The sequence below is a fragment of the Sander vitreus genome, chromosome 23 (genome assembly GCF_031162955.1).
Source record: "Sander vitreus isolate 19-12246 chromosome 23, sanVit1, whole genome shotgun sequence".
Taxonomy (NCBI): domain Eukaryota; kingdom Metazoa; phylum Chordata; class Actinopteri; order Perciformes; family Percidae; genus Sander; species Sander vitreus.
Window position 1 is genome coordinate 21889972 of NC_135877.1, and position 15928 is coordinate 21905899.

Consider the following 15928-nt stretch of genomic DNA (forward strand, 5'->3'; position numbering starts at 1 on the left):
TTGAGTGTTCGTGATGAACTGAAGGATGACGTGTTTCTTTATGTGTTTAAAAAGCTTCTTGGATCAGCTGTTTTTCTGACACCATGAAAAGATTTTTAATCTTTTTTGAGATACGTGGTTCTCACAGGACAGTGACGCTACAAACATATGATGATCTTCACAGTCCTTCCAGAAAAATGTGAGGAGTTTTTTTGTGATTGTTGAGGGCAAAAATCCTTGATTATGCGGCACGTTTTCTTAAAAAATGCGATGGAATATGCGGGATATTTATGCAATGTTATGGGATGAAATTGCGGGAACTTGTAAAAATGATGGTTTCATCGTGGCTTCATCGTGAGGTTTGCAGCTTTTCGATAATGTTCACGTCGCGTAATTACGTCACTTCATAACGGCTGCTCTTGTGTGAAGTAAACACAACATTTTTCAACTTTCTGCTAAGATATACGGGACTTTTTTGCAACGGAAATGCGGAGATTATGAAATCATGCAAGCCCTGCATATTTTGCGCGGAAATTGGCAATTAATGTGTGTGTGTGTGAGAGAGTGTGTTACCTATACTGCAGAGTCAGAGAGGAACTGAGCATGTCGGAGCGTGTTGATGGGAACACGCCTCGAGACACACAAAAAACACACACGCACGCACACACACACACACACACACACACACACACTGTTTACTACAATCAGAGATACGGGGTGGTAAAGCCACACCCAAACAGGAAGGAGTCACCAAGAATAGATTCGCACACACACACCCAACCAGCTTCCTTTCCCCTGACACACACTTCCTGTATGAGTGTTTCTGAAGTGCATTCAAACATTTACTTAAGTAATAACAGCTGTATGTTCCCTGTCAGAGTTTTCCTCTTCTGTCTGATGTTTCTGGATGAATATTCCTGCTGCATTCATGTGTACGTTGCATTAACTGCTGTGGATGTTTACGGTTGTGCTCATTTTAACTCTCTTAAGATTTTTAACGTAGCCACGCCCCTAAAGCATCCCCTGCTTTATCCTCTATTTTAAAATAAATGTGACCATGAATAAAATGAACATCATGCTGTGTTGAAGAAGACTTGAAACTAGCTATTGAGAACATAAACACATTATGAAAATGTTTACTGAGGTAATAAATCAAGAGAGAAGTAGGCTCATTTTTCTCATAGACTTCTATAGAAACAGACTTCTTTTTGGAGCCGGTGGAGTCGCCCCCTGCTGGAAGTTACAGAGAATGCAGCTTAAAGGAGCTTCAGCTTTGGCTTCACTTTTCAGACCTGTGTTGAACTCAACCCCATCTTTTTAAACTAGTCTACATTAAAGGTGCTCTAAGCGATGTTGGGTGACGTCACTTCTTGTTGACGTTCGAAGTATTTTCAAACAAAACGGAGGCTAGCTCGCCCCTCCCTCCTCCCCCTCCCTTCTGTGCACGAACCCCCCCAAACCCCACCCCCTAATCCTTCTTGTAGGTTATTGGCTGGAACACTGTTTGTTATGTTTGGTGGTGCAGGTTGGCGCAGTTTGTTTTTGTTGCTTTGTGGAGCCTGGGCTGTCTACAGAGACCGCGTTTTTTTACAGTGTGTTCAGGGGACAGGCAGCTAGCAGATAGTGAGATGTTTTTTTACAGTGTGTTCAGGGGACAGGCAGCTAGCAGATAGTGAGATGTTTTTTTACAGTGTGTTCAGGGGACAGGCATCTAGCAGATAGTGAGATGTTTTTTTACAGTGTGTTCAGGGGACAGGCAGCTAGCAGATAGTGAGGAGATGTTTTTTACAGTGTGTTCAGGGGACAGGCAGCTAGCAGATAGTGAGGAGATGTTTGCTGTATGTGACATAAAATGTTGTAGCCTAAAAAAACGCGTGACATCGTTTAGAGCACCATTAACTGCAACAACTGCATCTTATTTCTATTATTTCCACATCCTGCAATTACAGAGCAACACAATGGTTCATTAGGAGCCTTTCTGTTTATGTCACCTGATGAATATGAGTCCAATATTCTCGCTCTTTCAGCTGTTTGTGGTCTCCACCATCAATATCTGTCTCTTTAGCTGCTTAATGCTCCACTTTGTCAATTCCTCTTAAAAGAACATGTTACAAGCACAACCCGGTAATACATGACACAATAAGGAGTTGGAAACAGATCTTCTTCGAGTCCGTTGCAATTTCAGATATCGTTCTGCCGATATCTAGCGCAGGTCACAGCTGATGGGGTCGGTTCGGCCAGGTCCTGAGGGCTACACTACTCCAGTAGGTGGGACATTCTCTATACTGCTTCACAGCTGCATGTCTCTTCTGTCTGGTGGTTCCATGCTTTCATATGTGCTTTGCACCTCCCCTGTTCCACTCATAATCTGTTGAGGGTCTTCCAGGTTAGCCATGCGAGGTCGTGCCTGTTGGAAACAGATATCAAAGAACTTAAAACTCAGAGCGATCTCACTCTGGTTGCCAATAGCAGCAAACCCTTCCTTCCCTCCTCCTTGTCTAGACACGGCCTTTGATATGTGGGAACAACTCGGTGTTCGTAACGTAGGTGACTTATATATAGAAAGATCATTTGCATCTTTTCATAAGCTACAACATAGATATGGTTAACCAAAACACCATTTATTCAGATTCTTTCAAGTAATAAATTGTGTTGCTGTTTTTTTTGGTAGTTTGCAGATGATCTGTATCTGCGTTTTATTTGATAACCGATAAAGTTAATGAATTCACTCTACAGCTCTGCGTCTGTCGCTCTGCTTCGGTTTCACTCACCACTGAGTCTGACTTAATGCCCCCCCCCCACACACACACACCCACAACACACGTTATAATGCTCGCCTAGCTGCTAGCATGGCACGCCCTCATACTCTGCTTCTGACTGGCTAGTAGTCCTTACCTAGGTACTGTCAGGGCACGCCCTCATACTCTGCTTCTGACTGGCTAGTAGTCCTTACCTAGCTACTGCACATGTGCGACTCCCAACAAAGATGTTCCAGCAGTGAGAGGTCTCACTCTGTAGCTAAAACAGAGACCTGAACACAGGGTGAAAAGAGGAGCTGCAGCAATGTTCAGTACAACAAAAATATGATTTATGAAAATTAAACCATGTAAACCTATTCTGATACAACCTCTAAATACAATTATGAACCTGAAAATGAGCAGAATATGGCCACTTTAAATAATTGCTTAAATCATTCAAACACAGTTTTGTGTTTTGGAGTTTGTAACATTCTAAAATCTTAATTCTGACTTAAAGATTTTCATTTTCACTGTAAATGCGTATCGGTTACCGGTTTAATTAACTACAAATAATTGGTATCTGCCTTGAAAAAACAGTTTTGGTCGATCCCCACTATGTTCACCAGCCAGTCTCCAAGTGTGTCAATAAAAATCTTAAAAACGTATCAGAAAAATAAACTTGAACAACTTTTCGTCTTTGTTTTTACAGCCTTTTTCTCTGAGAACGGCACTATGAGAGCGCCGAGAGTGACCCCGAGCTGTGAAAACAACGAGCTGAAACTATAAAGCTCCGTAAAGACTCAGCGGATCATTTCGGTTCAGTGACATCGACTCTCCGAGGCTCCCGGCATCAGTCCATCAGGACAGAATACATCAGCGGACTTCAAAAGGAGGAGAAGATGATCAGCATGTCAATGATCAGCCAGGCTGTAACACACAAACTCATCAATTCAGCTGTCGCTAAGAGACCAGATAAAAAAAAGAAAAAAAAGAGCGTCACTCGTTTTTGTTTGCTGCCCTAACGAGTTTCTGCCTCACTGAAGCAGCCAATCAGAGCAGAGCTTAGCACTCTGGACAGGACGCTGTTTCTAACCTGGTGTGTCGGGAGATCACAGCAGCACTGGAAGCTCATTTGAAAAGAAAAGAAAATGTCAGCTGTAAGCAGGGGCGTCGCTGTAATCTCAGAAGTGAGGGTGGACAGATTAGACAGATAACCGACACAAAGACTGACCCAAGCAGTCACTCTGTTGAACGCTCAGAAATAGCCCCCACCCTCACACTGAACAAAGTCAACACTCATCTACCTCATGCATATTTCCATCTTACAATTACAATACTGTGATTAATATAGGACCATTGCACCGAACTGCCTTGCACTATATTTATATTTACATCTTAAATCTCAGACTATACTGGTATTGCACCATTCCTTCCCGCTCTCCAATTGTTATTGCATATTTTTTATTTTTTAATATATATTATAGTATATTAATACATTTTTTTATTGTATTAATATACTGTATACTTAACAGTATTTTTTTATATTTCTTACTGTCCTTTCTGTTTTTATTCTTTTATGTTAAGTGTGTACTTTGAGAGCAAAGATTATCATCATTTGTGCAATATGTAGGCTATTTGGGTTGTGCAATATGTCCGTTGTGCAATACGTAGGCTATTTGGGTTGTGCAATATGTCCGTTGTGCAATATGTAGGCTATTTGGGTTGTGCAATATGTCGGTTGTGCAATATGTCCGTTGTGCAATACGTAGGCTATTTGGGTTGTGCAATATGTCCGTTGTGCAATATGTAGGCTATTTGGGTTGTGCAATATGTCCGTTGTGCAATACGTACAGGGTCGTTCAATTAGAAACTGCCAATGAAAGGAGGAGCTAATGTGCTTACTATTTTATATAGGTACCTGTCTAATGTATATGAAAGCATGTTTTGTGTTGCATGGGAGTTTGTGTTGAGATGCTTATTTTCTGTATTTTGTGTTGTCTTTGTGAAGCTGTGGAACGGACAGAGTCCAAAACTAATTTCCCTTCGGGGACAGTCCGTTTACGCCAACCTGGCCAATAAAGCTGATTCGGATTCTGAAGTGAGGGGGGACAGATTGTTCAGAATGATTTTTATTGATTTATCCTCCCCCATTTGTCTCCCCAAATCGTATTCCAATTAGCCTTCATTTCATTTATGATTGATGGAAACACGGACATTTCCATAAACCGTTCCATGTTGTTTTACTGCTGCATCTCGCCCAATGGGAGACCTGCTGACATTTAACTAGTGTAGTGGGGTTTGGGTGCATGCCTCCCCGGAGACATTTGGTGGCCTCTGGCTAAGACATGGATACCAAAACAGAGCCAGGCCAGGTTCGGACAGATATTTAGAAATTCGGCCCAATCCGCACATTCTAACGCCACCATTTCATTCTAACACTGATCTTAATAATTCCATATTTAAATGAGTTTGCCTCTCTTTATTTTTGTATGTATTTTTATTATATATTATTTTACTATTGTCCATATCTATATGAGTCTATCAATCAGAGGGCATGTCCCCTGCGTACACTACGCCCTTGGCTGTAACACTCAAACACTACGGGCCCTATTTCAACGATCTACGCGCACGGCCTGAAGCGCCTGGCGCAGGTGCGTTTAGTATGAATCCACTTTTGCTAGTTTGACGGCGGGAAAAAGGGTCCGTGCGCCGGGCGCATGGTTCAAAAGGGTTGTACTTACTGTCTTCATTAATCAGAGGTGTGTTTTGGGCGTAACATGCAATCAACCAATCAGAGATCATCTCCCATTCTCTTTAAAAGCCAGGCGCGTTTGGACCTTGGAGCATTGCTGTTATGATGGAGGATTTGCTGAGCAGGCAGGAGAAAAGAAACTGATCTGCTCGTGCATGAAGTGAAAGCACCAGTAACCATAATAACATGTAATATAAAATATACAGATATACACAATACTATTTCACATTGTAATATTTTCATTTGTAATCTTCTGCATGTGTGTGTGCTGCTGTGCCTCCCTGTGTGTGTAACAAGCATAGTGTGCGCGCGCTGCGCACGAGCCTAGGAGCATTTTACTAATGCTCTGTTAAAATAACAATGAAATGCTGCGTTATTGACTTTAGACCAGGTTTTTGTTGGTCAATGGTGCCATCACTTCCCGCTGCCTCAAGATAGCAACATGCCCAGAGTGCACCTGAACACACCTCCCTGTAAGACCAGCACGCCCAGAATGCACCTGAACATACCTCCCTGTAAGACCAGCACACCCAGAATGCACCTGAACATACCTCCCTGTAAGACCAGCACACCCAGAATGCACCTGAACATACCTCCCTGTAAGACCAGCATGCCCAGAATGCACCTGAACATACCTCCCTGTAAGACCAGCACGCCCAGAATGCACCTGAACATACCTCCCTGTAAGACCAGCACGCCCAGAATGCACCTGAACACACCTCCCTGTAAGACCAGCACGCCCATGGGCGCACAGATGGGCGCAGGTGCATTTGCTATTTAAACGACGTGGGCGCTGGACGGGAAACTGACAACTGGGTCGGTCTTAAACTAGCAAAGACACTTGTGTCTGGCTTTGCGCTGCTCCGGGTATAAGTAGGGTAAGTAAGTTATGTATGTGCCTTTGGCCTCGCTAAATTTGCGGGGCTTTTTCACAATTCCTCTTGGATGGGTGCTTACCGTCTGGCACCTGGTCGATTGTCGCTACGTGTTTATAGAGGTTGAGGCCTAGAAACGTCCTGAACACAGCAAAATGAAAAGAGTCCTAGAAAACACTTCTAGTAGGTCACACGTGATGACTGAGAAGGATTATGGTTTTGTTTTTTTAGGAAAACTGTACTTATTGTACCTTTAAGTAAAGGATCTGTTGGCACCATGCTAACATGCTGATATTTACTGAGTTATTCTGTGGGCTACAACTTTTTCTAGGCTACAGAGTAACTTGAATAATTTATTTACTTTTTGTACGCAGCTACTGTTTGCAGTACCCATCATTATACAGACAACTATCACCGGATTACTTCGATACTGAAGAAAGGTTTAAAACGTGATGATTGTGGCCGGGTTAGCTGAGTTGGTAGACCAGGCGCACATAGAGGTTTATTGCTCGACACAGAAGGTCCAGGGTTCGAGTGCAACCTGTGACCATTTTTACTGCACGTCTTCCCCCTCTCAAGCAGATTTATGGTTTACTCGTGATAACCATCAGAGATAATGATATCCGCAGGAAGTGTGCATCTATATATATACATATATGGCTTTTCAGATGCTGTTCAACCGTCCGAAAAGCACTTAGTTTGAAGCGTAGCGCCAAGGGTTGTCACAATTCTCCAAATCGATTCAATTTGACTTTGGATTTTAACTTTTCGTTCTGAAAGGGAGCCACTAGATGGCAGAAAGGTACTTTACAACAACCGTTTGAGTTTTCTCAGAGTTTACAAAAAGCCCACATGCTTCAGGTTTACCTTGGTTGTTTTGTTTCCATAACTCAGTCACGGGGAAGGCAAAACGTAGCCACACCGGTGACTTCAGGGAAGCAGGAGGACTTTCCAGTTCTGTTGTTTCTCCGTTTCGCAAGCAGTGGCCATGGTGTCTGGAAAAGAGCACCTGCAGGCTACCGCTAAGCTAACGTCAGTGTTTCCTTTAGGATTTATTTTTAGCAGTGGGGGGGCAGGTCTGTGGAGCTGTTCGGTTAGTAGTCGACTCTTCCGAGTCGACTACTAACCGACTCTTAACCGTAAGAGGAACATTTTGACAATAAAGTCCATCAACACAACAGTATGTGGAGTTAAACTGGACGGGCCCAACAACCTTCTACTTGTTATTAAATTGCAATGTGAGCGGCAGCCAACTCGGGGAGCGGGGGTGCATTATGTTGGCAGGATCATTTAAAAGGCCACCGTGACTACATTTCTTTGTACAGCCCTATTTCTGATACCGTGGTGGCCATGGTGGGCCGCCACTACAAAATCAACACAGAGGAAACACTGAACGTTACTCTGTGTCTTTAGCTGCATGCTACCAGCCGGTAAGCTAGCGGAAGGGGGGGTGAGAGAAATAAATACTCCGGGAATCACTGATCAAGCTTTTGATTTGGATAGTCAAAATCAAAAACTTATTTCGATCGATTTTTGATTTAAAATCAAAATGGTAACACCCCTAGTACGGACACAAGAAGAAATAAGACAGAAAGAAGTATGAAGGCAGGCAGAAATGGACCTTTTTTTATTTTTCTTGGGTGATAAACAACAGTGGATTGTCCTGACCAGACCGAACTGAACCATGTTACACCGGACCGGATCAAAACCAGACTGAACCGGCTGGAACCGGTTTTTGGGGGCGGCCGGGGCAGACTGTGACGGGTACAACAAACAGAACGATCAGAGTATTCTTACTTTGTGTTACACACTGCGTTTACGGTCCGATCCGGTCTGGTCAGGTTGGACCTGGTCCAATAATCTCTCCTCCTCCCTTCAGAGCGCTGAAAGGAGCGAGAGGCGCGTCTATTGAATCAGGGGAAACAAAAGAAGCCGATTGGTCCACAAACAGTAAAACCCCGCCCACCCGTCGTCGCCCCCCAAGCATCCTATTGGTTGCCTACATCATTCGCATTAACAGAGCGAGCCCTTCTCCCATTGGTCACCGCAGCCTCAGGCAATAAAGGCCATTTTCCCATTGGTCAGTTTTGATAACACGCCAACTCAGTCAGTCACTCAGCAGCGGCCAATCAGGTTACAGTACAGTACCTGTGGAACCTTCCGGAATAATGAAAAGAAAAACAAAAAAAAATAGAAGGATGATGATGAACAGGGAGATCAGCCAATCAGATGACCTCGCTAGAAAAACAAACAGGAAGTAGGAGGAGCTTCCAAGCCTCATATGGAACTTATTTTTCTGGATTTTTTTGTTTGTTTTTGCACTTTTGTTTTTGTCCTTTTTGTCCGTGTGTTCGCCGTACGTCGGTCTCTTTCTTTCTTTTCCAACAGCTGATTTCAGTGCAATGCATCATGGAACGATCAATCGCTAGGAGAGGGTGTTTCACTACGAGTGTGTGTGTGTGTGTGTGTGTGTGTGTGTGTGTGTGTGTCCTGTTGTAATGGAAACATGCTGCAGGGTTTAGCGCTCCAGCAGCTGGGGGGGGTGTTGCCGTGTTGCATCGTGGGGGAGTTGTGTGTCCGTCTCTCTAGCTGGTGTCCATGGACTCCATGTTGGCGGAGCTGGAGTCCCTCTGAATGGACTCGAAGATGGCCGCCAGCTCCGGATTGGACGAGATCTGGGACTGGAACTCCGACATCAGCGGGGACTTCTCGGCCTCGGGGATCGTCAGCAGCGCCACGACGGCTCGCATCGCCGACCGCTTCAGCTCGTCCTGCTTCTCAAACTCCTGCTTCACCGAGTTGGCCTTCACCTGCAGAGACATTTTAAAAAGCCATATTGTACTTTTTAACTCAAATACATTTTTCACGTTGGCCCTGACCCTCTAACCTGGTCCTACCAGACTCTAGACTACTAGTCCTCTTCTCGACGCCGCCAATCAAGGCACCAGCCAAAAACAACAACACAGAGGCACGTAGTCCGAGTTCTCTCTAGTCCAAGACCACAAACTTTTCACCTTCCTTTCAACCTCGACAAAGGCAGCGCAAACCAGATCTACGCCTTCTGTTCTTACCTTTCACAACAAAAGTCCTAGACTGTGACTGTTCACCTGCTGATATGAATATTTCCAGGCGAGCATTTCACATTTTTGTGTGACTGTGTGTGTGTGTGTGTGTGTGTGTGTGTGTGTGAGAGAGTGTCAGTGAGTGTGTGAGTAAGTGTGATTGTGTGTGTGTGTGAGAGAGAGTCAGTGAGTAAGTGTGACTGTGTGTGTGTGTGTGTGTGTGTGTGTGAGAGAGAGTGAGTGAGTGAGTAAGTGTGACTGTGTGTGTGTGTGTGTGTGTGTGTGAGAGAGAGAGTCAGTCAGTGAGTGAGTGAGTAAGTGTGACTGTGTGTGTGTGAGAAAGTCAGTGAGTGTGTGAGTAAGTGTGACTGTGTGTGTGTGTGTGAGAGAGAGTCAGTGAGTGAGTAAGTGTGACTGTGTGTGTGAGAGAGAGAGAGTCAATGAGTGGGTGTGAGTGAGTGTGACTGTGTGAGTGACTGTGTGTGTGTGTGTGTGTGTGTGTGTGTGTGTGTGTGTGTGTGTGTGTGTGAGTGAGTGTGTGACTGTGTGTGTGAGTGAGTGTGTGTGTGTGTGTGAGACTGTGTGTGAGAGACTGTGTGTGTAGAGACTGTGTGTGGGTGTGTGTGTGAGACTGTGTGTGAGAGTCAGTGTGTGTGTGTGTGTGTGTGTGTGTGTGTGTGTGTGTGTGTGTGTGTGTGTGTGTGACCTTTCACAATAAAAGCCCTAGACTGTGTAACTGTTTACCTGCCGGTATGCTAGCTTGTTGGGACGGGGGTTAAAAACGTGCCCTTGGACTCTCCCCTCCAGAGATCTGAGTGACTGTAGAGTCTGTAGAGCTGCACTTTATTGTGTTGACTGCTGTAATGTGTTCATGTTAAATACGTACATATTAATAATATAATAAGTAAGTTAATGTAACTGCTTTGGGGTCAATTCTTAATGTAAACATTGATACTTTTACTAATGCAGCAGGTTAGAGGTGTAGATTCCTTTCATATCGGTATCATATATATTGGTTATGAAACTGAAACATGTCATATACTAATAACTGTAATATCACACTCCCAGTGTGTAAAGGAATTTATGGATCTAAATTATAGTGGAAATAAAGGTTTCCTTTTTTTGTGCTGGGGACCCCAATAACCCCCTCACTTCGAAAACCAAAGCATTACGCATTACTTAAACACTGGCTGGGTAACACTCCCCGCTCCACATTACCACTAGGGCTGCACGATATTAACAACATGTGATATTGTGATATTGATATTAATTTTGATATTTTTAAACATATGTAAAATTACAGAAGTTACGAGAAAACGCATCAAAATAGATTCATAACAAATAAAACAAGTTTTCTTACAACACAAGGGTTATTTCAACTGACGGTCATATTGGACTAGTCCAACATGAATATATAAATAAATAAGGACCATGTCTACAGAACAGGACATGTTCTACTGGTTGGACAGTATATAATATATAAATAAAGAGAACAGGACATGTTCTACTGGTTGGACAGTATATAATATATAAATAAAGAGAACAGGACATGTTCTACTGGTTGGACAGTATATAATATATAAATAAAGAGAACAGGACATGTTCTACTGGTTGGACAGTATATAACATATAAATAAAGAGAACAGGACATGTTCTACTGGTTGGACAGTATATAATATATAAATAAAGAGAACAGGATATAACTTCTCTTTCTCTTCTCTGATTGGTTCTGTTTAGTTGTCTCTATTTCTTCACTCTGATGAAATATGAACACACGTGGTCCGCTCCATAGGGTTTGTCACGTAGTGGCCCCGTGCACTGACGTGCACTAACGTGTGTAAGTGGCACGGTAACCACGGTAACTGGCCAATGAAACATGATCATTATAGCGTTTCAAGCTCTAAATCAAACACGACTAAGCCACCCAGCCAACGGACGGGACGCAGCGCTCCACAATATAAACATAATATTGCATACTTATCGTGACACTTTCTATGTAATATTGCGCAACGTGATATCGCGATAACGATATTGAGTCGATATATATCATGCACCCCTAATTACCAGTGCATATTTACTTTGACATTTATCAGTTAGGGCGGCACAATATAACATTTATTTTATTTTATTTATTTATTTTAATCGTCATCATGATATCAACTGGCGCAATATATACATCACAAAAGGCTGCAACACAAGAAAATATCAGTAGAAACTGCACATTAAAATGTAACCGTCACTCTTTTTAGTGCTGCCTTTTATATCAATATAATCATATATATATATATATATATATATATATGTGTATGCAATATAATGTTCTTTTTGCAAGTTTATTTTTTGGGGCATTTCCGCCTTGATAAGACAGCGGAGACATGAGACGGGAGAACCCTGGGCCTCTGCGTCGAGGAGTACACCTCTATATATGGGCGCGCACTCTACCAGGTGAGCTACCCAGGCGCCAGGGGCGATCCTAGGATCAAACCATTCGGGGGGCTCAGCCCCTAATTACAATGTGACACGGATGCACTGCCTTGCAAAAGTAGTTTAACTCAGTAATTTCATTAGCCAATAATCTCTGAGCTACTGAACAACAACGTCAGCTAACGTTTTTCGACACTACGATGGAACTAAACCTGACATTTTATAAGTCACAGTAGTAACGACCAATATCACACAACGTTCATCATCAATTACAGCAATTTTAGTTTCTTGCGTTTTAATTTGGGTTCTAATCTTCGCCATGAAATGACCAACGTCTTCTCTGGGGGCTACCAACGTTAAACTACACAACCGTCTGCTGCTCTCCCTCCGCCAGATCAGATAAAGACTCAGCCAAAGGAGGGAGTCTGGCACAACCCCCTCTGATTGGTCAACACTACGTTTCTGTTAACCTTTCCTTGCCGGGGTTACAGGGGCATAGCGTCGGCGACAGACACACAGGATATTCAACCTGTTTCAGGCCCTTTGAACCTGTACTTCTTTGTCCTCTGTCACTAACAGACAAACTGTAAAAACTCTAACTTGAAAGCACTAAAATAAAAAAAAATAAAATGTTTTTTACTATTATAATTTTTAGGGTGGCTGAGATGAAATTTAGGGGCTTGAGCCCCCCTAAAAAGGGTCTAAAATCACCCATGCCAGGCGTCCAGAAGTGAGCAGATTTTAATATCCGTTTATGTACGGCAAGTAATATAGTTATCGCGATATTCAACATTATCACATATTTTCCTCATATGGTGCAGCCCTAGTACCGGTGCTGTGGCTGTGTGTGGCTGTGTGTGTGCTGTGTGTGTGTGGCTGTGTGTGTGTGTGTGTGTGTGTGTGTGTGTGTGTGTGTGGCTGTGTGTGTGTGTGTGTGTGTGTGTGTGTGTGTGTGTGTGTGTGTGTGTGTGTGTGTGTGGCTGTGTGTGTGTGGCTGTGTGTGTACCTTGGTGGTGCAGGTGGCTCTCAGCGGCTCCACCAGTCTGTCCAGTCTCTGTAGAACAGCACTGGGACACAGAGACGACAGCCGGGCCAGCATCAGGAACGTCAGCATCTGAGAACAACAACAACAACAACAGTCACCAGCAGAAACAACAGCAGGACTAGTAGCAGGGTTTCCCGCAGAAAAGGGAGGGGTGGGGGGGCTGTCTGCCACATGGCGGGTAAATGTTTGTACCAAAATAGTTGTTTTTCAGCCTACAGCTACTTTCTTCTGCCAACACGCAAACACTAGCGCGCGCACACCAGACGCCAGTCACCACGTCACTTCTCTTTACTGATATCTATATTAGCTAGTAAGTGGCAGCCAGCCTTCCAAAAGAAAGTCTCAGTTCACCGTCTGGAAGGCTCTGACACACTTTCCACACTCTCAGCTGTAGGCTGGTGCAACCAGGGCAGGACAACATCGAAACGTTAGTCACTGTTATGCACCTTAAAAAATAAAAAAATATATAAATTAAGAAGACATCTGTGTTGCACCAGCGATCTTTTTACTCTACAAATAACTAATATATATATATATATGCCTTTAAAATCCTTTATGGGTCGGTCTCTATTTTCAACTACTACATTTCTGGTATCGTGACATCCCCAGTGGGCGCAGATGATGTTTGTATTAACACCTTGCACCCGTCCTCCTCCTATTAAAATCCCGATTATTGAAAGGCGGAGCCTGGTATGGCAGTAATAATAATCCTGGTAGTAGCAGCAGGAGGGTGTTGGCGTGCGGCCGGACCTTGATGTCGTAGTGGTCCTTGAGGCCGTCCTCTACGTGGTTGAGGAAGGTGAAGATGTCCAGTCGGTCCAGGCAGCTGTCCAGCAGAGTGTACATGCACTCGAACGCAGCCTTCCTCAAGTCCAAACCGTCATCCACCGTGTGTTTGAAAGGACCCATCTCCACCTGAACACACACGGTCAAACATCACACACACAAAAAACAGACACACACACACACAGAAACACACATGGACACAAAACACAGACACACACACACACACACACACACACAGACAGACAGAGACAGACACACACACACACAGAGACACACAAAAAACAGAGAGAGACACAGAAACACACACAGACACAAAACACAGAGGGACAGACACACACACAGACAGACAGAGACAGACACACACACACACAGAGACACACAAAAAACAGAGAGACACACAGAAACACACAGACACAAAACACAGAGAGAGACAGACACACACACACACACACACAGACAGACAGGGACAGACACACAGAGACAGACACACACACACACACACACACACACACACACACGGGCTGTCAAACGATTCATCTTTTTCTTAATAGCTGAATATCAATAGTTAATCTTGATTAATGGCATGTTTTACCACATGATTAAAATCCAATTACTTTGCATTTCAGAACTGTCTTTAAGTCAGTACCATCAATGTAAACCCATTCTTCCCAGTGTATCTGGATTAGGATACACTGGGAAGTGTACACTTTGAACGTGCAACGAGACTGAGGGAACACAATCGATGTCTTCAGAAATACATGAAATAAATGATACAGTGAAAGTACATGCACAAGATGTCGAGATGGTCAGCAGTTAGTAGCCGCCCATTTCGCGAGCGTTTCAGTTCATTTTTTCGATTTGGTTTCATCCCCAGGTCTGTGGCGACTTGCACTCTCCAAAAATAGTGCTTTGCCTGAGTCCGCTACTGATTTGTATTACTGATGATTATTTATCTAATATCTCATTGTGTAAATATTTTGTGAAAGGGTATTGCCATGTATTGGTACTGGTATTGCTATTGGTATCGATAGAGGTATTTGGTCAAAAATATCGTGATATTTGATTTTCTCCACATCGCCCAGCCCTAATTACTATAATATATAATACAACAACAACAATATTCCACGACTCTTCCAGTTTGTCCCCTGATTTCCGTGTGTTCTCACCTCTCGGATCAGCTCCTTCCTCACTTTGGTCTCGTTGTACAGCTGAGGTAAAACGGAGTCCAGCAGCTCTCGGATCAGACTGGGCTTATTGTGGGCAGCAGAGTTAAACGTTACCAAGGCAACGCGACGCACGTTCAGGTCCGGGTCCTCCAGCGTCTTCAGGAAATCACCTGAGGAAAATCAGCGAGATTTTGTCTCATAAAAAGGTGCAGCTGCACACTGAATAAAGTTGTTTTTGTTTTAATATATACTCAAACAATTACTGTTCACTGGAGCGCTGAAACTAATCAACCCTCCTGGTGTCCATAATCTATCTCTCTCTCTCTATATATATATATATATATATATATATATAAAACCCAAAAATAACATGGATGGTTCCCTGCAACGCTCTCCGCGAGTACAATTACTGATCACTACTCTCTGAATTTTGAGTGTTTTATTAAAAATGTAAATGGTTTAAATGGTATCCTGACTAAACGTTACTGTACACCAGTCTCTGATTATCCATCAACATACGTTCCTCTAATATCAGTCAAAATGATTCCTAATTTCAGCTTTTTTTAAACTGAAAAATTAGGTATAACTTTATATACACAAGGTTTACTGACCATGAATTCCAAAAACAAGAAACTATAGTTGTGAGAAGTTGGTGCTAGTGGTGGTGGAAGTGAAAAGATGTGTCAAAAATGACAAAAACATGACCAAAAAAGCGTCAAAAAAGTATTTTTGACCAAAGAGGACGTGGTCGGTGGGAAGACCACACAAGGGTTAACTGATCGATGAGTTAGTAGATTGACAGTTTGGGTAACTGATTATAGGCCTATTTTTAAAGCTAAAACTTCAACTATAACTTCTAGCTACTAGGGGTACAGGGATACACTTGAGTATCGCGATATTTTATTTAGCAATACTATATCGATTTTCAAAAACGCAACATTGATTTTTAAAAAAAAAAAATTTATTTTAAATGTAGTTTACGTGAAAAATATTCAGGAAAGACAGTGGTTCACATTTATGTTGTTTAAACCCCCTACCGCTAGATGGCTATGCTGAGATGCACCACTAGTGTCCTTGCCTAGCAGTGCCTAGCAGTGCCTA

The 15928-nt window shown here is 43.1% G+C and overlaps 1 protein-coding gene across 1 annotated transcript in view; it reads right to left on the reverse strand.

Annotated features, from left to right (window-relative positions):
* Nucleotides 1–7944: 7944 nt before the first annotated feature.
* The window catches only part of cand1 (cullin-associated and neddylation-dissociated 1), a 38511-nt gene continuing 30527 nt past the window's right edge, over nt 7945–15928 (reverse strand). The window contains exons 23-26 of the mRNA XM_078281644.1: nt 14828–14997; nt 13626–13790; nt 12837–12944; nt 7945–9154 (exon numbers count right to left, since the gene is read on the reverse strand). Coding sequence (XP_078137770.1) covers nt 8930–9154; nt 12837–12944; nt 13626–13790; nt 14828–14997 — 668 coding nt within the window. The 3' untranslated portion in view covers nt 7945–8929. The remainder of the gene's footprint in view (nt 9155–12836; nt 12945–13625; nt 13791–14827; nt 14998–15928) is intronic.